At 39.8% G+C, this 23,869-nt stretch overlaps 1 protein-coding gene across 1 annotated transcript in view; it reads right to left on the bottom strand.

Moving 5' to 3' along the window:
- The window catches only part of gpc4 (glypican 4), a 105,075-nt gene extending 85,821 nt beyond the window's left edge, over positions 1–19,254 (bottom strand). The window contains exon 1 of the mRNA XM_079556310.1: positions 18,891–19,254. Coding sequence (XP_079412436.1) covers positions 18,891–19,047 — 157 coding nt within the window. The 5' untranslated portion in view covers positions 19,048–19,254. The remainder of the gene's footprint in view (positions 1–18,890) is intronic.
- Between the last annotated feature and the right edge of the window lie 4,615 nt (positions 19,255–23,869).

Consider the following 23,869-nt stretch of genomic DNA (forward strand, 5'->3'; position numbering starts at 1 on the left):
AAGGGGAGAGTGGGGGAGCCAGGAGGAAGAAAAGGAAAAAGAACCACCACCGTTTTGTCTGAACTATGCAGCATTAGCAGTAAAGTGATTTGTTTTTGTCCTGGAAATACTACATGCACATTGACGCTACATTTCCTCCTATTTGCAAGCCATGAAAATCGCAAATCCAGTCTGTTCGATGGATTTTTGGACCGCTATAGATATACATTGCACCGATTTAGACTCATTAGGTCATCATGCACTTAAAAAACGAACTAGAGGTGCAACATTTAGGACTGAGTCTGCTCTTCTGAACGGCTCTTGAAGGTTGTGAAAAGAACCAGGTCTTTAATTCAATAAATCTGACCCAGAACTCCCCTGAACGAACGGGAGAATCAGCACAACAACAAAGCACAAGTGAAGCCTTTTTGCACTAAAAGTCTGACGCTTTTCATTAACAAATGTTTTTCAAAGTGTAAAAATCTGTCCCTTTGTCATTTAAAGATTTCAATCCTATTAGTGATCAGTGTTGGGGGCAACGTGTACTACTAAAGTCGCGCGTTACTTTTTTCAGTAACTATAGAAAAACATATTGCTGAAAGGGGCTAGATGCAAGTTTCCTCACGTTATCAGATTTTTTTTCATCATTTTTTTGTTGGGTGTTTAACTCATTTTTGTAACTTTTTTGTCATTTTTTTTGTCATTTTTTTTGTCATTTTTTCTCACATTTTTGTCTTTTTTTGGTCAAGTTTTTCTCACATTTTTTTGTCATTTTTTCTCACATTTTTGTCATTTTTGTAAATTTTTTGTCACATTTTTGTCATTTTTTCGTAAATTTTTTTTTAATCAAATTTTTGTCATTTTTTTGTAACATTTTTGTCATTTTTTGTCACATTTTTATCTCATTTTTGTATTTTTTTGTCATTTTTTCTCACATTTTTGTAATTTTTTTGGTCACATTTTTGTCATTTTTTTCGTCAATTTTTGGTCAATTTCTTGTGACATTTTTGTGACATTTTTGCCATTTTTTCATCCATGTTTCGTCACTTTTTTGTCAATGTTTTCTCACTTTTTTGTCACATTTCCATCATTGTTTTGGTCTCAGTTTTGCCGCTATTTTCACAGCTTTTTCTGTAATCACTCATATAGAATATATTAAATTTTTTAAGACACTTGCCCAACACTGTGAGCGATCACGTCTTATATAATCTGAGTTATATGCGTGAGTCTATAAAACAATAATATAAAAAGGCGCCAGTCTTTTGAACAACTTCACTTAATCCCACTTAATCACTGATACGAACAGTGTGTGCAATCTGTTTTCACTTTGGTTTTCTTACAAATTGCTCAGTTACAACACAGGCCAATGGGAGCGAGAGAAACTGTCCGGACTTCAAAGGACGGGTGTCGGTGCGAATGCGGTGAACTGGCTGGGCCCGGCCCGGGACGCTCCAGCCTTCGTGCCGCTTGTAGAAACAAGGCGCTCGGAGCTTTCATCTTCATCTCTTTGTCCCATACCTGAAGCATGACTTCGCCCGCGGAGACAGAGAAAACAGGAACAGATCCGGACCTGACGGAGCAGCCGGCCCCAGCCAGATACCGATCTGGTCAGTGTTAAACGTTCAGCGGCGGCGGGGGCTCGCACTGACATGCAGCGTTTAAGATAAGGATCGAGGAATCATCGCTCAATCGAACACAGAGGTCAGGCGCTACCAGCGAGGGAAGGAAGGATCCGCCATGAAGGGAATGTGTTTGAGAAAATGCTATCGGCGTGTCTGCAAACCAAAGGCACAGAGGGGGGATCAACTGTCTTGTAAAACAGGAACAGAAAGGAAGCAAGAATTAGTTTGCATTCTTGCTTCCTCATAAATAAGCACAGGTCCTGATTTACTAAGCCAAGCGTTAAATGTTCAATGAGCGCATCCAAAACTGTTATGTCATCAGTGGTGTAAATCTGATATATGAAAGAGTTTGTGCTGTGGCCTTTTAGCAGAAAATCCCAACTGTAAACCTGCTTTTTGCACCACTTTGTAAATGTAAATCAAGCCCTTAAACCACCTCACAATTCTGGATTAGCCACTTCTAGATCAGAGGTCCTCAACTGGTGTGGCGTTGAGACCCACCTTTACCCCACGATGACAAGCCACCACCCAAATAATAGACTTTCTTATCATGTAAAATACTGAATTCAACCCACACATTATTGCTGAATGAGCTGTAAAAAAGCCTAAAATGTCCATACTATTTCAGTAGATAAACATTTAAAGAATGGCTCACGGCCCACTGGAAACGGTTCCACATTTGGGCCCCAACCAATCGCTCTGCTTCATGACTGCGGCGCTAGGGGCCGCCATTGCTGTAATACCTCCATATATGGGCGGCAGAACAAGCTAGTTTTCCATTAGAAAGCATTGCACTTTAGACAACAGTAAAGCCTAAAACTTTCTACAACTCGATGTTGCTCCTGTGATAACGCTGGGTTCAGCACAATTAAAGTTTTAGAAATCATTTTAGAAACCTTGTATACTAATGAGGGCCGGACTTTGATTGACAGGCCGTTAACAGGGGGCGAGGGCTGAGTATACAGTGAAGATCCCGCCCTTTTGCCCTTTTAAGGAACATGCTCGGTCGAAGCAGGGTAGGAGGAGTCTGTAAATCCACCATGGATTCCCTTTTGAATGTGGTTATTAAGGTAAACGGGGAGGAGTGAGCAGATGGAGTCTATTAATTTTACAGTCAAGGGTCTGAACCCACCTGTTGAGAACCACGGGTGAACTCCTTTGATTATTAATTTCTGGATATTTGGAGCCGAGCCAGAACGGATTGAAGAGCTTTCATTTCTTTCGTATCCGCCACCATTGCCAAACTACAACCAGCAAATACGCAAATGCTTGATGTCGCCGACAAGCCCCGCCTCCCCCACTCGCTGAATGGTAGGTTGAAATTCAGCCGATGTAACGCGGCCACTGATAATTGACCAGAGTTTACGGATGACAAAGGCCAGGCTAACACTGATCTAAATTACTACCATATAACACATTACACTAAAAAAAATTACACTAAAAAAATTGTTTATTAGTGTCATGAAAGACACAAAAAAAACCTGATAAAACATAAATGTCTAACAATTTGTTATTGCACCTAAAACGTCATCAATAATTAACATGATTAAGATTAAACATTTTGATCAAATTGATAAGAGACTATTTTTTGTTCATATAAGTCACAAAAAAGTTCATACAATATTACATGGCATACACAGTCTTCTCTTTTACCGTGTAGGGTCTGAATAATGACCCTTTTGCTGGTTCCAAAATGTGTTTCAATATTCAACTTGTACATTACACAGAAGTTCAATCAACGTCATCGCACAAGAACCAATCAATGTGAATCTAATTATCGACAAAAGCATCTGGACTTCGTTTTTTAAAGCTCGGGCTTTTGCTCCCGCTCCCACGTCAACACCAAACTCCACCAGATACCCACTTGGTCCTGGTTCCATCTCACTGTGCTTCGCAGCGCTGTTCACATAGTCTCTGGTTTATGTATCTTGGCCCCGCTCGCCGCTATCGCTCTGACAATGCTTTGGTCCCGCGCGCAGCCCCACCATTAGCACATCTTCAGTCCAACCGCACGCTGTACATTCACGAGCCGCTTCAATCTGTCACCGTCCCAACTGAGAGCAGCATTTATCCCCCAGTAAAACTCAACCACAGCTTTTAAACAACCCCAAGACATCCATAGACTGGACGTTTTTTTTCTCCCTCTTCCAAAACCTTGGTTCTTTTCACATACTGTACGCGCTAAAAGATGGATACCGTTGGGACCGGGCAGGAATTTGCCAACCGGGCCCTGCTGCTCCAGTCTGCGTCACTTAATCCGGGCTGTGCGCAAGTAATCAGGCTCTCCGTTGCACTTTTATAGCATTAAAACCATCTTATTGAATTTGGAGAGCGTCTAGCGAGCCGAGGCCAAATGCGGCGGTAAAACGGATCCGAACATTCTTATCTGCGCCCGGCCAAGAAAAACAATGTGCTTATAAAAAGAGAAAAGAAAAGGATAGTTTGAAGTCTGCTGTCGCTAATAAAACAAGCCCTGAAATCGGTTTTAAGAAAGAGAGTCGTTTTATGTTCAGAAAAAGGTTTATCAATGGATCAAATTTTTTGTCATTTTTTGCCTCATTTTTGTCACATTTATTGTCATTTTTTCAAATCATTTTTTGTCACATTTTTTGTCACATTTTTTGTCTTTTTGTGTCACATTTTTTGTCATTTTTTTGTCCATTTTTTGTCTTTTTTTTGTCACATTTTTTGTCTTTTTTTAATCATTTTTTGTCCATTTTTTTGTCATTTTTTTGTCTTTTTGTGTCACATTTTTTGTCATTTTTTTGTCCATTTTTTGTCTTTTTTTTGTCACATTTTTTGTCTTTTTTTAATCATTTTTTGTCAATTTTTTGTAATTTTTTTGTCAGTTTTTGTCACATTTTGTGTCAAATTTTTTGTCACTTTTTTTTTTTTTTATAATTTTTTGTCACTTTTTTTGTCATTTTTGTCACATTTTTGTCATTTTTTCGTCACTTTTTTGTCAAAGTTTTCTCACTTTTTTCTCACATCTTCATCATTGTTTTCATCTCAGATCAAATGAAGTCAGAAGTACTTGAGAACACTGCAAGGCGAGTTTGAAATGGAAGCTCCTCCACGTTTTCCCCATTTAAATATGGTTCTGTGAGTAGTTACACAATCCAAGTAGAGTTACACAAAATTAAACATGTCACCCAAATTAAACATGTCACCCAAAATGCGTCCCAGTTTTCTTGTTGAATTGGCACAAATCGCCGCAGATGTTACTTTGTGCTGCAGGGTTAGTTATTCCACACGATTAACACCTCAAAATGTAACTTTCTTGTGAGGCAGAGCTGGCGTTAAGGTTCCCAGCCTCTCTTCAATGCACAAAGTTAATGTTTGACTGGATTGACGACAGACCTGTGGCCGTCCACGCTGTAAACACTTCACTTCAGCCCTCGAGGAAAGACAAAGGTTTGGGCAGCCCTGGTTTAAAGCTGTGGTTCACAAAAGTCCTTCCAAACTTTCCAAACGCATTTCTAGCATCCCAATGCTTCACAAGGGAGTCCGTTTAAGAATGTTTCACAGCTTTCAGGGTGCAATATCTCTGCTTTTAAAAGATACTGAAGGAAAAAACACATTTCTAATCTACTATGAGTCATAAGATTAGGTACAGGACCTTTAACCCTTTAATAGTTTGCTCAACCGTCTGGTAGAGCAAACTTTATCGAATCATGTCTTGTTTCTAATCCTGCCTCTCGCTACCATTCGGTTCAAGTTTGTAATACTCAAAATATCCAGTTTGGACTAGTATAGGTTGGGGTCGGACTAGTTTGGACTGGTTTATGCTGGTTTAGAGCAGGTTTGGGCTGGTTCCGACCTAGTTTGCACCGGTTTAAAACAGTTTTGGACTGGTTTGTACCGGTTTTGAGAGGTTTAAGACTGGTTTAGACCTGGTTTGGACTGATTTGGACGGGTTTATGCTGGTTTAGAGCCGGTTTGGGCCAGTTCCGACCTAGTTTGCACCGGTTTAAAGCAGTTTTGGACTGGTTTGTACCGGTTTTGAGAGGTTTAAGACTGGTTTAGACCTGGTTTGGACTGGTTTAGACCAGAATTAGACTAGTTTATGCTGGTTTTCACAGGTTTAGAACTTTTTTTTTTTTACTGGTTTAGAGCAGGTTTTGATTGGTTTTGACCATGTTTAGATCAGGCCTGGACAGGTTTGGACTGGTTTTTACCAGGTGAGAAGTTTAAGACTGGTTTTAGACCTTGTTTGGACTGGTTTCAACCAGATTTAGACTGGTTTAGACCAGATTTAGACTGATTTAGACCAGAATTAGACTGGTTTAGACCAGATTTTAGACTGGTTTATGCTGATTTTCACAGGTTTAGAGCTGTTTTTTTTTACTGGTTTAGAGCAGGTTTTGATTGGTTTTGACCAGGTTTAGATCAGGTCTGGCTGGACAGGTTTGGACTGGTTTAAAGCAGGTCTATGAAAAAAAAAAGCTTTTTAAATACAAAAAAGGGTGTAGAGAGTAACATTAAAGGGCTAAGCAGCTGTTGTGAGTAAAAGGAGCTTGCTTTTCCTCATATGTTTGACAGTAAAAATAGACGAAATAATAGTCAATGTAAACCTTTACCTATATAAAACTTTTGAGTCCTTTTACGCCTTTATACACGAGTAATATTCAACACACACACAGCCTTCTGAATGTTTTGACCACAGCTATGTCATACATTCGGCCCGATCCGACAGCTGTCAAACATCATTCCCTCGACTTCTTGAGCTGAAGGAAACAAACAAGGACAGAATATGCTTGTAATTAATGCGCGTGATCCTGTTGCGAAAGCTCGGCTCCGGCTCCGGGCCCGTGTTTTGGCGAAGAGGGAGATCAGGGTTTGGAGTTTGACCCGTTACAAAGTGAGGATCTGACAAACATGCGTCAAGTTCAAATAAACCAAAACATCTGGAGTCGCTTTCTGCGGCATTTCCAACACAAAACCGCCTCCTTTCTCTCTCCTCAGCGCTGGCGGGACCGGTGCACCGGGAACATCACCGGGAGGCGACACATCCCTGCATTAAAAAGAGCTACGGATTATCTAAGACGTCATGATACTGATGAGGTTATCTCCGAACCTTCAGCTAGGTTTGTGCTCAGGGGAATTATCTCATTGTGCATGTTTTAGATCAAATTTGGGGAGAACAACTATGAGCAGCTCTCTGATCCTTTACAAGTAGCTCCACAAAGACGAAACCTGAAAACATTTACTTGAATATAGTGAAGCATGAAGTTATCTGACATTTTGAAACATCATCTTGGCTACGAACCTACGTCACAATTGTCTTTGAAGCTCATGTAGTAACTTTCTGCCATTTTTGTCACGTATAAGTAGCTCAAAAACTGCTCCTCACAGAGACTAAATATATTTAATGCCACACATTTTTCAAATTTTTTATCACATAGAGCTAAAGTGGCACGGCTTGAGGACATGTTGATGGAGTAAACTTAAAGTAAACATTTGTAGGAGGCTCTTTGTGCTAATTCTGCTTTCTGACAAAGACAGATATTTATGAAATTTACAATGTACAAAACACCGGAGATCCTAACTTTAAAAACAAAGTAGGTTTTCATCCAAAATACATAATTGTCATGTCTTTTTAGCTCTATTTTAGTCTGTGTTTACTAGAAAACGATTAATCGATTACTAAAATAGTTGACAACTATTTTAGTAATCGATTAGTTGTCGATTAATCGATTAGTTGTTTCAGCCCTAAATGCAACAATCTGTTTTATTGTGCAAGATTTATAAACATTCAATCAAACAGAGGAATATGGGGAATTTCTAATATTGAAAACTGAATTGTACACAACGGGCAACTTTTGAGCAAAAGATTGTGTCAAATTTCAGTCAGAACTGGAGCCATTTTAAATCGTAGTTTTTTTGTGTTTTTAACAAATATATGCAGCAAAAAATGTTATTACAATAATGGGCAACACTTTATTTTACACTACCCTTGATAACACATGACAGACATAAGACTAACCCTCACCTCAAGCCCTAACCCTTAACCCTTATGTCTTATTACATTATGTACCTGCAAAGTACTAATACACTTTATTCCATTGTGTTTGTATTACAGGTACAAGTTATTACACAGTGTTACAGAGCAGATTACACTGTACTAGTTGGGTGCAATGATTCAAGGTAGTGTAAAATAAAGTCTTACCCGATAAGAAATGTAGATTTAATGCGGTAACGCTTTATTTTACAGTACCCTGATACATTGTACCTGTAATTTAGTACAATGTAATGGGCTCTGTAACAATGTGTAATAACTTATACCTATGGGTTAGATACACAATGGAATAATATGTATTTGTAGTTTGTAGGTACATAATGTAATAAGACATAACTCTAACCCTAACCCTGTAAATAAGGCTCTCGTGTCCCATTACATTATACCAACAAAGTACTAACACACGTTATTCCATTGTGTATCTAGCCCATAAGTACACGTTATTACACATTGTTACACTGCAAAAAGTAAATATCAAGCATTGGCTTAAATGACTTGATTTGAGGAAATGTATCTTGTTTTGAGCGGTTTTCACTCATTTAGACACTTTTCCTGATCGGACCAAGTTTACTTTGCTTGTTTGAGGACATTTCAGACCAGTTCTAGGGTAAATCTCGCTTGAAATAAGAAAGTAAAATTGTCAATGAGATAAGAACAATTTTCTTACCCCATTGGCAAAGAAAATTACCTGAAATAAGGACGGAATGCATCGAAACGAGTCAGAAACATCTCAGAACAAGGGAAATAATCTAGGACATATGCCCATGTACAGAGCACATTACATTGTACTAAATTTAGTTATGTATCAAGATACTGTAAAATAAAGTGATGCCTTTAATGGCTTTGATTTTGGCCAAACTAACTGAATGACTTTTTAACCTGTTACTTGCCGTAGGTTTAGGTTTAGGTTTAGGGTCAGGGGTTATGATTAGGAACAGCAAATAAGATGCAAGTTTCACTCACTCAGATCTTACACACAGTTTCAACCCTAAGCTCGCAGGAAACAGATTAATGCCCTGCAGAAACTCCGGGGTCCCACACAGACGGTCCAGGAATCAAACATGGAGCCTTTTTAGCTACAAAGCCAGAAATCAACGTCAAGTCAAGTCGAGTAAAGCTTACACCGATGACTCCAATAACTATTCAAGTGCTTTCAAAAGAAAAACAAAAGTTAAAAGTGGCAATTGCAATAAATGGAAACCATGTTCAGGCTTCATACATTTCTTCACTTAATGTTTAATTTATGTATTCCACAAAAAAACAATTGGTCCCGAGCGTTCTGAATGCATTTCTTCTGCCTAATATAAAACGCGTATTGCACCTCCGGACTCGCGGTCAGACGTTACCAGTCATATCGTCATCAGATTACTCAACAATGACATGCCGTGTTTTTGTAATGCGGTTCAGGCCTCATGTGAACCGCTCTCGCCCTCAGGACATCCACCAGGTCCCAGCGAGTAAAGCAAAATATAGAAATCTGTGTTTTGAGTCTGAGCCTGAGAGAGCGCAGGCCTGGAATAACCTCACAGATGATGTTGGACGATAACGAAACATCATGTTGACATTAACGGCAACATTTCAACAGCATGAAGCAACGTGTCATGCAAATCAGAGAGGGAAAAAGGAATTTGATGTAAAATAAAATGAGCCAAATGAGTCAAATCAACATCACGGCACAGACGGGTTTTATAAGGACCATTTAGAAGTCAAATTAGGGATTCAAACAAAATATTACCTGTTTTGAATGGTGAAAAGTGCTTATAGAGTTCAGGAATGTGATGTCATATCAATAAGCAACATGGGATTAGCAGCAATTATAAACTAATGGAGATTTTAAAAGTGAAAACACTGGAGTTATTGTTCACATTAAAACACTTGGACGCTACAGTGAGTTAGATGTATTTACCAGCAGTGACTCAGCAGCTAACGGAGCTAGTCTATGGAAAATGTATGCAGCAAAGATGGCGGATCTCCATGGTAACTCTATGGCAGAGACATTGCACAGAGCCGACAGTGTTTCCGATGCTTTACAAAAAATAAAATAGGCTTTAAAAATACTTATGGTCAATTTATTTGATTTAAAAACATGTCGTTCTCAAAGTTTTGTAAGGCTTTTGACTTTGTCCAGTCAATGGGGGCTCGGAGTAGCCAGGGGGAAGGAAGGGTTATTTTTAATCAACCTTTTAATAAGTTTTCTGGACTATACAAATAGGTAGCACACAATATTCAATGTTCAATATAAATGTTTGTACAAAGCAGATTGTTCACTGGGAGTAAAATTGAACTCAGCCGCTGCAGCGTGAAGCGAACGTTAGCATTAGCATTCTCCACTTTGCTTGTCTCAGTGTATTAGAACAAAATACATCCATGATTCTGTGTTGTTAACCCTTTAAGAGTTTTAAGAGAGTTTACAGCGTAACTAGGACCTGCAAAACTGATCGAAACTCCATTTTTTACACATTTTTGGAGCTTTTTCATCACTTTTTTTAGTCGTGTTATTGTTGCTTTTCCTGCATATTTTCCCCTGATTTTCCTTGTGTTTCTGATGCATATTCCACACTTTTTGTCATGTTTATGTCACATTTTTGTGTAAGATGTGACCAAAACGTGCCAAAAAAGCAACAAAATACTGAAAGAACAAGCTGAACTGGAGAAAACGTGCTCGGTGAAGGCGGGGGTTGAGAAGTTAAAGCAGTGGTGGAGTAATAGCAGAAAGACTTATTCTTTTTCCTCTTGGTTTTCCCTGTGACTGCAGCCATTTGTGGGCATTAGGTGTTTTAAAACTTTTCTGAACTGCATGTTTTAAAAAGGACATTACGCACGATTATTTTTAACATTCACAAACATTTCCTCTCTATCTACATGATTATATGAAGTAGATATGTCTGAATCAAATATCTAATTCACTGGTGACAAATGTAATGTTGATTTATTCACAAATAGGTCTACAATAATTAACTTGTTCTTTACTTTTTCGAGTCTTGCCTCTCATATCCAGCCACTACCATTATTGCCAATAAGAAACGTCAGAGTCTTGGGTTTTAGGCTTTAAACTGAAATCTAATCAGACAAATTCATGCAGCCAAACTTCCCTCTGTTTGAAAACAGTAAGTGCACATGCTCCACATCACAAGCCTGATATCATTTACATTGCTCACTCTTCTGCCGCCTACAGCGTCAGATGCTTTTGCCCAATTATCTCCCGTTCCTCTCGATGACAAAGTCTGCCTGACCTAAAAACTACAGCAAAAGCCCGGCACGTGTTCAGACTTTGTAAAATGTGCGCAATAAAAAACCACCGAGTTCATTCATTTACGCATTCCCCCTTTCACCACATGGAGATGCCGAACAATCAAGACAAGCCCTATATATGCAGACGATCTCGGCCCCGCTTTCAATGACGTTTAGCATCACAAAGGCAGATACATGCGGAAACAAAGGAGGCGATAGGCCCGGCAGTTCAGGCGAAGATGTGGCAGCTACGCCCAGTGCTATGGTAATGAGTGAGAAGAGGAAAGACCTTTTAATGTGCAAAGTAAACTCATAAAAGAAGCGTGGTGACAATGAAAAAAGGGCCACATACAGATTGGCCGTACCTGTCACGAGGACGAGGCGCCGGGACTTTGATAAAAGGTTTGTTTGGGTGAAAGTTGGGAGAAAACAAAAAAGAAAAGAAAGAAATGTTGGCGTTTAAGTGACAGCCAGAGTAAAAATGGAGCCAATGCATTTCTTTACTGGAAATAAAAGTCGTAGTGTTTTGATCTGTGGTTTAAACGCATTTATTTTTGCGAGTGAATCTAAAGCAGTAAAGTCGTTCTGCTGTGAAACATTGCGATAATAAAGTCTGAAAACGCCAGCGGCACATTCAGTCTCTTCTGCTTAACAAGAGCACATTTCTCTGTAAAAATAACACAGGCTAAAAGGGGTTTCATATATCTTACGTTTCTATCTGATTAGCTTTAACCGAAGAAAAGTCTCTGCCCCTGTATCTGCACTTTTACCTCTTACTTCCACTAGTTTCACAGTAAAGATGGTGATAATTGGAGGCTGGGTCGGCCTGTGTTTATGGTCGAGCGCTTCAAAACTATAATCAGATCAGCACAAAGATGATTATGCAATAAACAAAAGCTCAGCCGAGGAATCAAGCAGTGATTAATCACTATCGATTTCAATTGAAGGGACTATACACCGAGTTTAAAATTGTTAAAATGAGGTATTTTCCTCCCCTTACATGTTCCAAGAAGAAGAAGAAGAAGAAGGAGAAGAAAAAGAACAAGGAGAAGAACAAGGAGAAGAACAAGGACAAGGACAACAACAAGAAGAAGAAGGACAAGAAGAAGAAGGACAAGAAGGACAAGGAGAAGGACATGGACAACAAGAAGGACAACAACAAGAAGAAGAAGGACAAGAAGAAGGACAAGGAGAAGGACAAGGACAACAAGAAGGACAAGAAGAAGAAGGACAAGAAGAAGAAGGCCAAGAAGAAGGACAAGGAGAAGGACAAGGACAACAAGAAGGACAAGAAGAAGAAGAAGAAGAAGAAGAAGAAGAAGGACAAGAAGAAGGACAAGGAGAAGGACAAGGAGAAGGACAAGGACAACAAGAAGGACAAGAAGAAGAAGAAGGACAAGAAGAAGGACAAGGAGAAGAAGAAGGACAACAAGAAGGACAAGGAGAAGAAGGTAACTTTTTATGTGAAAAATAAAACCTTGCCCGTTAGCCTGTTAGCCTCTTCTTCGTGATTCCATTAGTGTGTATTGCGCTGCCGACCCGGCGCAGGGAAAGTTGTAAGTGTGTTTTCTGGCCAGAGACACCAATCATCCTATAAACACTTCTTCACTGACATTTCAGATTCAGACGTAAAAGCCATATTCTAGCCCTAAAAGATCTCCTATAAAGCAGAAATAATAAGAAGTTATGTTCCAACAAACTTCCAGTGCAGGGACCACCTGTCTGTTAAAGCACTGTCCTCAATTACCAAGAACACCAGGTTTGTCGGGTTTAGAGTTAGCCAAAAGTGAGGACTTGATGAACATATTAACTTTGAAATTGTGAGAGAATCAAAAAAGGAGCCAAGTCCACCATCTACTTCTTGCATCTCCGTAAACATCCGACAGAAAAAAATGAATGAAGTGAGTGTGTGCATATTCACTTAAGGTACCATGAAAAAAATGAAAAGGAAATGGGAGAAGGAGGGATTTGAAGTATGCGGGGCACAGAGGAATTTCCAGCCCTCCTCCTCCTCCTCCTCGCTCTACAACGGGACGTCCTGTGTTAACAACCTCCCGCATCAGGCCGCAGCAACTGAACTCATGATTAGACCTGGGCTTCTCAAACCGAGCACCATCCCATAAAGCGTCTGACCTTCCAAGTCCCACCGGAGCAAGATCAAGATTTAGGAACAAGCTGAGCCTCTAAACCCTCTCCTGAACCAAGCACTTTTTCTCCAGTTTGCTCAAATCTGAAACGTGCTGGAAGAAAGCGATGGAAATGATGAAAACGCAGCAAGCAACAAATAGAACCGTGACAAAAAAGAGAGAAAAAAGTGACCACAAAAGTGACAAAAAGTTGATGAAAAAAAGTGATGAAAAAGTTGCTAAAAAAATGACCAAAACTTGATTAAACAAGTGACCAAAACTTGATTTAAAAAGTGACGAAAAACTTGATTAAAAAGTGACCAAAACTTGATTAAAAAAAGTGACCAAAACTTGATTTAAAAAGTGACCAAAACTTGATTTAAAAAGTGACCAAAACTTGATTTTAAAAAGTGACCAAAACTTGATAAAAAAAAGTGACAGAAAACCTGATTAAAAAAGTGACCAAAACTTGATTAAAAAAGTGACGACAGAAACTGCAACAAAAAAGCCACACAAGAAACAACAACACGAGGAAAAAGATCAGTTTAAATGAGTTTTGTAGGCCTTAGCTTTCAAATGAGCCATTACACTGTAGGCTGGAAACTCTCCGGTCAAGAAGCTTTTGGATTTGAGAAACGCTGAACTGGAGAAAACACTCCAGTCGGAAAAGGCGTGGGTTAAGAGGTTACAAAGTTTGACAAAGTTGACCTCAAATAGACTAAATTGTGTCTAAAATCCATGACTAAACCATTGATGCAATAATCTCTAAATCAGATGAATAAAGCCAGCTGACTGTGATGGGTATTAAATCTTTACTCTTATGACTCTAGAGGTTTGAGAAAGACTTTTTGTGTTCTTTTGCTTTTTTTTTATGGCAGAAATTGCATTGGAAAGTTCAGTCAAAGTCACCTGTTGTTGGCAACAGGAGTTATTGTGACTGAGGAATGTTTACTGCTTTCTGTTTGGATATAAAGGTGATTCAAGGAAGTCAGGATGTCTTCCTTAAAATGCTTTATAATGCGCTTTTAACCTCTTGACCCCAACTTTACCCAAGCATGAATTCTCCAAGTCAGCTTTACCCAAATCTAAAAGCTTCTTGACTGGAGAGCTATATACACCTCATTAGAAGAAGAATTAGAAGAAGAAGAAGAAGGACAAGGACAAGGACAAGAAGAAGAAGAAGAAGAAGAAGAAGAAGGACAAGAAAAAGGACAAGAAGAAGAAGGAGGAGGACAAGGACAACAAGAAGGACAAGAAGAAGAAGAAGAAGGTAACTTTTTATGTGAAAAATAAAACCTCGGCAGCCACCAGAGTGACCTAAACTTGATTTAAAAAGTGACCAAAACTTGATTAAAAAAGGGACCAAAACTTGATTAAAAAAGGGACCAAAACTTGTTTCAACAAGTGACCAAAACTTGATTAAAAAGGGACCAAAACTTGATTAAAAAAGGGACCAAAACTTGTTTCAACAAGTGACCAAAACTTGATTAAAAAGGGACCAAAACTTGATTAAAACAGTGGCCAAAACTTGTTTCAACAAGTGACCAAAACTTGATTAAAAAAGTGACCAAAACTTGTTTCAAAAAGTGACCAAAACTTGATTAAACAAGTGACCAAAACTTGATTAAAAAGTGACCAAAACGTGTTTCAAAAAGTGACGAAAAACTTGATTAAACAAGTGACCAAAACTTGATTAAAAAGTGACCAAAACTTGTTTCAAAAAGTGACGAAAAACTTGATTAAAAAAGTGACCAAAACTTGATTAAAAACAAGAAGCGTGGCCATGGGCTTTCACTTTGCAAAGTCGATTGAGACAAGTGGAGGAAAAAATGAAAGGTTCAGACTTCTGCAGGCATGTTCTAAACTCAAGAACAGCGTTACAACACGAACCGCGATGGCACAGCTCACAGGTATCTGCTGCTGTGGCTAAAGCGCGGGGCAGTTGTTTACAGAACGAGCCGCACACTTCACAGCGCGCCCGTCTCCGCTGAGGAAGCCTGGGAGTAAACACAGCAGCTTGTTTCGGTGGGGGCGCTGCGCTGATTATGGCCCTTATTGTTATGAATGAGCTACAAGCGTTTCCTAAATGAAGCCTATATTTACTCCTCGCACCGAGCCGCCCGCCCGCCGGCAGCTGCACTTTTGGCCCGAGGCAAAACCAGATACCCAAATGTTTCAGAGCCGCTTCCTCTCAGCTCCAGATACCCAAATGTTTCAGAGCCGCTTCCTCTCAGCTCCAGATACCCAAATGTTTCAGAGCCGCTTCCTCTCAGCTCCAGATACCCAAATGTTTCAGAGCTGCTTCCTCTCAGCTCCAGATACCCAAATGTTTCAGAGCTGCTTCCTCTCAGCTAACAGTGCGCCGCAACTTTTAGCACATGCCCCTAAACAGCTGTATTGTTGTTCACGGGGGCTCTCCACGTGAACTACAGGCAATAAGTAAACTGTCAGTCCTTTAAACCTTAGGGCGACGTCTGGATACAGAAGCAACTGGGGCTAAAGCTAAAGCGGAATCAAAGTTATGGCACTGAAGCTGGAAAAGAAGTTAAATGATAAAACTGCTTGCAAAAACGGAGAGGCTTGAATGGCCTTTATGAACATTGCCATTTTGTTTTATAATTCTCAAGACAATGATAAAAACAGTTTGATCGTCCACTATATTCAAGCAGAACTCATGAGCAATGCGTTTTCTCATCAGATTGTATCAAAATGAAACTTCTGGTGAGAAACTGCCGGTGAAAATGAGCAAATTCGCAGATATCACTTTGAAACTTTTGCTGTAGATTACTGGCATAAATGTGAGAAGAAAAAATATTGTCATTAGACGTTTTCATATAAAAACAAGTTGTTTTATGCCTGAAAATGGCCACAATCTGAATAACGGATTGAGATGCATTCAAATGTATGGTTTTATTTTATTGATAAATGAGTTGCCAAGACCTTTTCAGAGGGGATTGTGGATTCCTTGCTTAGTTTTTAAATAAACTTTGATCTGAAATCTGTAGAAATTGAATCTTTCGCCTTATTTTTTTGACATTTAAAAATCAATAAATCAGGCTAGGATTTACATATTTAAAAATCCCTCTGAAAAAATCTTCAAAATATGGTTCAGTCCAAGGTTTAGTTGCTACTGATGTGGAGATAAAGAGAGAAAAATGCATTTTGAGAAAAGGGACCTTGAAACTACGATTTCCCACATAAATCTACGGGGAAACATTGAATCAGTGCAATATTTAAACATGTTATTGTGAAGATTACATATTGTTTGTTTCCAGGTGAACATTTATATGGTTAGTCTGGTGTTATAAGTGATTTGCCTCAGGTGCACTGTGGAGGTCAGACTGTTTTTAATGCAGGCTAGCTGATACCATAGAAATGCGCTAGCCTAGCACTAGCCTAGCGCCACGTAGCTCTTCAAACATAAGAACTGCATGAATTACAACAATAATATCTCCAGTAACCAGCAACACTCTGGATAGCTAGGAAATGAGACCCTATGTCAAAAATCCTGAAATATCCCTTTCTAATCTAAACTCTGACATTTCACACAACACCTTCTTTCACCTCTCTCTAATCCAGACACAAAAAACAATCAACTCGAGCGCCTCGACACCGGCTTCATCTCGCATTTTACCACAGAATTGACAAATAGCCGCCGTGAACGCAATGTCGAGTGTCGCCGCTGAACAAAAAGCGCAGTGTTGCGGATGCCCTTTCGCCCGGCCCGGGTCACTCTTGGGGCTCCAACACATTCCTGGTTGGATTCGGGACAGTGACGCTCAAACGTTTGAAGGAACTCCCTACAAGGAAGATCTTCATGGCGGAAAACTGAACATCTTGGTCGCCCGGGCAGGTAAGAGTGATGATGATGATAATGAGGCGTCTGTGTGGCATTGTAAAGAGGTAGATTTATTATAACTAGGGAGAGCTAACAACCCATTCTTCATGTAGAGCTGCACTAAGTGTTCTATTGACAGGCCAAACACATAAACAAAAACATATCACCTTTTACCCGAGAACAGGTTCAAAGCCAGGATTGAATAGAGATTATACAGGGTTTAGCCGGGGGTACTTGGGGTCGTCTGCACTTTAATTAAAGTTAGGTTTTCTTCTCGGTCAAACATCTCTTAACCTCCTGATAATTTTTTTCAAGTTATGGAATGAAATTTGTTTTGTCTTCCTTTAGTAAACTGCACACTCAGACACTGTAGATCTAAAGCATTTGAATCACATGGAAAAGAAGAAGAAGAAGAAGAAGGACAAGAAGAAGAAGAAGGACAAGGAGAAGGACAAGAAGAAGAAGAAGGACAAGAAGAAGAAAAAGAAGGACAAGAAGAAGAAGGACAACAAGAAGGACCAGAAGAAAGACAAGAAGAAGGACAAGGAAAAGGACAAGGAGAAGAACTTGTGGGAAAACACTGTAGATCTAAAGCATTTGAAACAATTTCAGGAAAGTTTTGATAGTTCATGATAGTTTTTTAAGCATCTTTGTCTACGTGAACCTGAAAATTGTGAAATGTGCTGATAAAACGTGTCCCCGTGAAGAACTGTGATGCTACAAATGTGTTAGGAAGACTGGGGATGAGCTTGTACTAGGACCAAAACTTCATATCTCGATATTCATGCCAGATGTCTCGATATAAGGTGAAAAACAAGCACTTTCCAGAAAAATAAAGACATAATAAAAAAGAGAGCAGATTTGTTCATGAAAATCTGTATCGTTTATATGTTGCTTTTTATGATTTTAATGTTTCGAATGCTCATATCTGATAACGATATATCTTTCAGCCCTAGTTTGCACCTCAGCTAACATTTTAATTTGGTGGTTTCCTCTGTCATTGTTTGAAATGAAAAAATCAGGTACAGGGCCGTTAACCGAGTGCATCATTTCCAGCTTTACCCAAATTTAAAAGCGTCTTGGAAAAAAAAGTGTCAAAATCAGAGCAAAACGAGGATGAAAATTGGGCTGCAACTAACGATTCTTTTCTAATCGATTAATCTATCGACTATTTTTACGATTAATCGATTAGTCGCTTGGTTATGAATGGTGTAGGAACATTTTATTTTTTCCTTTTTTTTTTATCACATGAAGCTAAAGTGGATCCGCTTGAGGACGTGTTGATGGAGTAAACGTAAAGTAAATGTTTGTTGGAGGCTCTTGGTGCTAATTCTGCTTCTGATTGGATGAGACACAAACAGATATTCATGAAATTTACAATGTACAAAGTGCACTACATACACAAAAATACTAAATTTTCATGTATTTTGCCCTCTATTTGAGTCTGTGTGAACCAGAAAACGATTAATCGATTACTAAAATAGTTGTCGACTATTTCAATAATCGATTAGTCGTCGATTAATCGATTAGTTGTTTCAGCCCTAGATGAAAACGCAACAAAAGTGGCGACAAATTGAGGAAATTTTGATGAAAAAGTGACAAAAAAAATGGATAAAAACGCAGCAACGATGCAAGGAAAAGGATGTCCGCTTGGAAGGTCTTAGCTTTCAAATGAGGTGCCCGCTTAGATTCGGGTAAAGCTGAGAAAGCTGGTTCAGGCTTGGGTTAAGAGGACATGTTTTCGGCTTCCCTTTAGGCTCTATCCAAGGCTCTTTTTTAGACCTTTCTTCTCTAGCCTAGTGGTGGGACTGGGAAGGTGAAACGGCCTGTCTCGCGAGGACGCTCACTGTGAGAAGCTCTGACACCAACTCCCTGCATAGGAGTCTCTCAAAAAGTTCACCACTGGCCTGAAACAACACAACAGACGAAGTTGCACCTCCGCCTCCGCCGCTTGGGAACCCCCCTAAAACAAGGACACCTTTCCCCGACCTGTGGGGGGTCTCTCTCGGCTCCTCCAAGCTCGAAACCCCCCCCATACCCCCAGATAATAGTAAAAAAAAAAAAAGACTTCTTACCGTTTACGTATTTGTTGGGCACGTCGTTCACGTTGAATCCCTTGGAGCTGTACGCGGCGCGCACGTCGTTGCAGTTCCTCAGCTTTTGCTCCGCGGTGGTGGAAAAAGCCAAGGCGACCAGAGTGCAAGCCGCGGACAGCAACAACAGCGACTTCATTGCGTTCAGATAGAATTAAAAAAACAACAACACAGAGACGCGCAAACTCGAGGAGGGGAGGGGGGTGGGGGGAATAGTCGCCCCAGGTGCGTTCGTAAAAGTTAGGACAAAGTTTGCGCCTGTCCCACGTTGAGCTCCTTCTTCATGGAGACGCTGCGGCTTCTTCCACTTCCCGACGCAAACTTCATTCAAAAAGAAGGGGAAAAAAAGAGTCGAGTGAGGGGGGAGAAAACAACGCGTTCGATGCAAAGTAGCCAAGGTTGTTTGAGAAGACGCGCACACGGTGAGCGGCACGAGCGTAAAAACACGACGACGTAACAAACTTTTAACTTGAGGCGACACTCTCTGCTCCTCTCTCTCTCTCTCTCTTCCTCGCTCTGTGCAGCAGCTGCCTCTTGGTTTCGACGAAAGTATGACCCAGGGTAAAAGGGAAAAAAAGAAAGAAAAAGTAGCCAGTGAGTGTCCTCCAAACTTCTCCCTTAGCGCGTTTGCGTCGTTGCGTCTTCTTCTTCTTTTCTTTCCTTGCGCAGACTGAGCGGCGTGGAAACAGATCAGCTCGGCCTGCGCGTAAAAAAGGTTTGGGTGAGTTGGTTGGGGAAGAAGGCGAGGAGTTGTTGGGACTGTGTGTGTGCGGATCCAGATGCGAGCAGAAAAGCCGCTGCGGTGGGACAGCCCTGCGCTTCCGGGGGGACAAAGGCGAAAAGGAGAGGCGAAACACACGGGGTGGAGCTGCGGGGGGAAGTGGAGCCGGGGCGCGTGGAAGCAGGTTTACAACAAAGTGGGGATGTAAGCGCTTTATTTGAGAACCTTTTTTTTTTTTTTTTTTCCAGTTTGGTGTTAGGGGAGAGTGGGGTAAGAGGAGCCACCCTTTTAACCCCTTAACTCCCACCTGAACCGAGCACATTTTCTCCAGTTTGGCTTTACCCCAATCCAAAAGCTTCTGGAAAAAAGGGGAGGAAATAGCAACAAAACTGAGACGAAAACAATGATGAAAATGTCACAAAAATGTCACAAGAAATTGACAAAAAATTGACGAAAAAATTGACGAAAAAATGGCAAAAAAATTACCAAAAAATTATAAAAATGTGACGAAAAAATTACAAAAAAATTACAAAAATGTGACGAAAAAATGCCAAAAATGTGACCAAAATTTGATAAAAATGTGACAAGAAAAGTACAAAAAATGTACGATAAAAATGACAAAAATGTGATAAAAAATTGACAAAAAATGGACCAAAAAATGACAATAAAATGACAAAAAAGTTACAAAAATGAGTTGAATACCCAACAAAAAAATGATGGAAAAAAAATCTGATGACGTGAGGAAAAAGATCTCTCGGTTCAGTCGGGAGTTAAGAGGTTAAATAAAATCCCTAATGGGAAACAGTAAAATGTACAAAAATAATAAGACTTTATGAGGTTTAGTGTCAATTTCACCTTTAAATCTGGAGACCAACATTTAAAACCACATTAAAAAGTGATGGGGAAAAAAGAGCCACAAAAACGAAACAAAAGAGCAACAAAAATGTGCTGGAAAAGCAACAATATCACAATTTTAAACAAAAAAGCAAGGAAAAAAAGTGATGAGGAAGAAACATGCACACTCACAAACACGCTCACATTCACCCTGGCCTATTGTACATGTTTTTAGTGGTAGGGAAAACCGGAGTACCCGGAGGAAACCTACGCAGACACGGGGAGAACATGCAAACTCCACACAGAAAGGCCCCGTCCTGGTGGGAATCGAACCCGGACCTGAAGCACGAGAGCTAACCGCTGTGCCACCGTGCCGCCCAGATTTGATACATGTTTTTTTTACATGTTTTGAACTTGACAAAAAAATGTGGAAACGCCACAGTTTATGTAAAAAGTGTTTGGCCCAATCACTAAAACTATTGTTACAACAGAACAAATAAATGTAGGTATTTTTTATTTATTTTTTGCTGGTGTTGGTTGGTCATTTTGTTACAGAGCTCCACAATCCCACCCACTCCCGGTCCCAGAAAATCCCATGTATTTTTAGCGTTGACTTTTCGAATAAGTCAATTATTAAGAGTTTAATGGCACGACACCGCTAATCAGCTACGTGCTAACTACCGACACCTGCGCGGGTATTTTACAAGAAAGAAACAAACAATACTTGAAAATACGCCAAAATTACTGTTATAATTTTGCAGTTCACAACGTTTTAGACAAATCTTCAGTTTTACCTTGTATGTTTCATGTGCGTGAGTTAGCACGTAGCTGATTATTACTCTTAATAGTTAATAGTTGACTTTTTTGAAAAGTCAGTGCTAATAATACATGGGATTTTTTATGTTGGACCCGGACACGTGACCGGGAGTGGGTGGGACTGTGGAGCTAAAGGTGTAAAAGCAGAAAGAAACAATAAAAAATGTTAAAGTACAATTCTATACTTTTTGCATTGTTTGCTGCTGGTACTGGGTCTAGTAGAGCCAAGCAAATTAAATAATAGGCCTACATTTTTATTTTTTTAATTATTTTTTTTAGACAAAATGTCATAATCTGCAGAAGGAGCAGAAGGAAAAATAGACTTTTTTAATAAAATGGATTATGTAAATAATAAGACTTTATGTGGTTTAGTCAACTACACCTTTAAATCGGGTGGTTCAACTTCCCCCGGTCGTGGGGTAAACTGAGCCACAGGACACAGACCAACATCTTTCAAACCATATTAAAAAGTGATGAAAAAGCAAAAATAAAAGAGCCACAAAAAGGAAACAAAAGAGAAAAAACAACTAAAACACGGCTAAAAGTGACATGACAAAAAAAACAAAGAAAAAAGTGATGGCGAAAGCAACAAAAAATGAAAAAAACACACCAAAAAAACTACGAAAACCAGAAAAAAGAGACAAAAACACGACAAAAATGTGGCGACAATGCAATTTTTAGTTTGAGGTGGGGGTTAAGAGGTTAAAAAGGTGAGAAAATCAGGAGTGGAGCGCGGGGTGGAGTTTCTCTGTGGGGACAAACATGGGGAACATAACTGTTTTTGTTTCTTTTATAAAACAGTGAAGACAACTGCCACATTGACGTTCCGTTACACTAAAACAAGGAGACATTATTCTGGCCCCATAGTATTTCCAGAAGGAACTCATTCAGAAACAGGGAGAACATTCAAGTTGACACAGAAAGGTTCGATGACATTGTAGATTATAGCCCGTCAGCTCCACATGCAGGTATAGGGAACAAGAAAGTGATTACACATGTAAGTACAGGTAATTACACATGTAAGTACAGGTAATTACACATGTAAGTACAGGTAATTACACATGTAAGTACAGGTAATTACACATGTAAGTACAGGTAATTACACATGTAAGTACAGGTAATTACACATGTAAGTACAGGTAATTACACATGTAAGTACAGGTAATTACACATGTAAGTGCAAGGTTTAATATTGTAAACAAAGTGACACAAAAGGGCACAAAGTTTAGTTGCAGTTGTTTTGGCTTTAATAATGCATTGGTTTCATTCAGAGCTTTTCTGGACTCTCAAAGACGCTTTACATTATCACACACATTTGAGACCGACACATTTCTTCTTCTGAAACACTGAAGAGCCCCCCACACCTGCAGCACAGTGGAGGCGTCACAAGAGGCGCTACAGGAAACAAGGAAGGGACAAAGGAGGAGGTGAAAGACTGTCGTGGAGCGGAGGAAGCTGCGCAGGAGGAGGAAGAAGCAGGAGGAGCTGACCAGTGCAGGACACCACGCTCTGAAAAAGGGACAAACCCAGGTGAATACACTAAAATGCAATGTTTAATAAAGGTGTACAAAGCATAATAAAGGTGTCACTAATGTGCACATACACCATACCTTGTGTGTATTTTGTTTGTGTGTTTGTTTGCTTGTTTGTTTGTTTGTTTGTTTGTTTGTTTGTTTGTTTGTGTGTTTGTTTGTTTGTTTGTATACTTCTTTGTCCCCGTAGGGAAATTTGTCCTCTGCATTTGACCCATCCCTCGATGCCACTGGGCGACCCGTAAGGAGCAGTGGGCGCCTGGGGCCACCTCCATGATGTGGAGCCAGGCTGATGATCAGAATCACCTGGCTGGAGGATTCACCTATTGCGCATGTTTTTAGTGGTAGGGGAAACCGGAGTGCCCTGGGATAGATACAGACGGCACCTCAGGAATCACCCATATATGGTCATGTTTGAAAACAGTTAAGGGGGAAAACAACTTGGAGAAAAATTTAAACTTTCTCTAATTATTCAAAAACTACTTTAACAAATTCTGAACTATGAATATAGTTTTCTACTAAATAAAGATACAGAGACATGGAGAGGAGCAAAGTGGTTCAACAGCCCATAAATACATAAATAACGGAGAATGCGAGCATGATGCATCATGTTAGCATCATGCTACTTGCTAACGCTAGCTTGCGCGAGCTACGGCTGCCGTTTTTTTCACTTCTTCTGATTTATCTGCGGTGAGAAAATATCCATATGGAGCCGATTTACACTTGAATTTGTTTGTTTGTGATAAATATGTTTATATTCCACCAGAAAATGGCTAAAAAGAGTGGAAAATTGTGTTTCCCAAAATATTCTATTTTCCCCCTCGGCGAAGCCACGCCCCCTTCTATGACGCGATGCCGTCAGTATCAACTTAAGCCTTTGTTACACGTACACCTACATGTTGTGCACCTTTATTACTCTTTGTACACCGTTACTAAATCTTGCACTTTCATGTGTAATTACTTACTTGTGTAATTACTGTTCCTTGTACCTACACATGGAACTTGCAGGCTGTAATCTAAAGCGTTACCAAAGTCTCACACGGTTCACAAATCAAACC

This window comes from Gobius niger (assembly GCF_951799975.1).
Source record: "Gobius niger genome assembly, chromosome: 5".
NCBI classification, from domain to species: domain Eukaryota; kingdom Metazoa; phylum Chordata; class Actinopteri; order Gobiiformes; family Gobiidae; genus Gobius; species Gobius niger.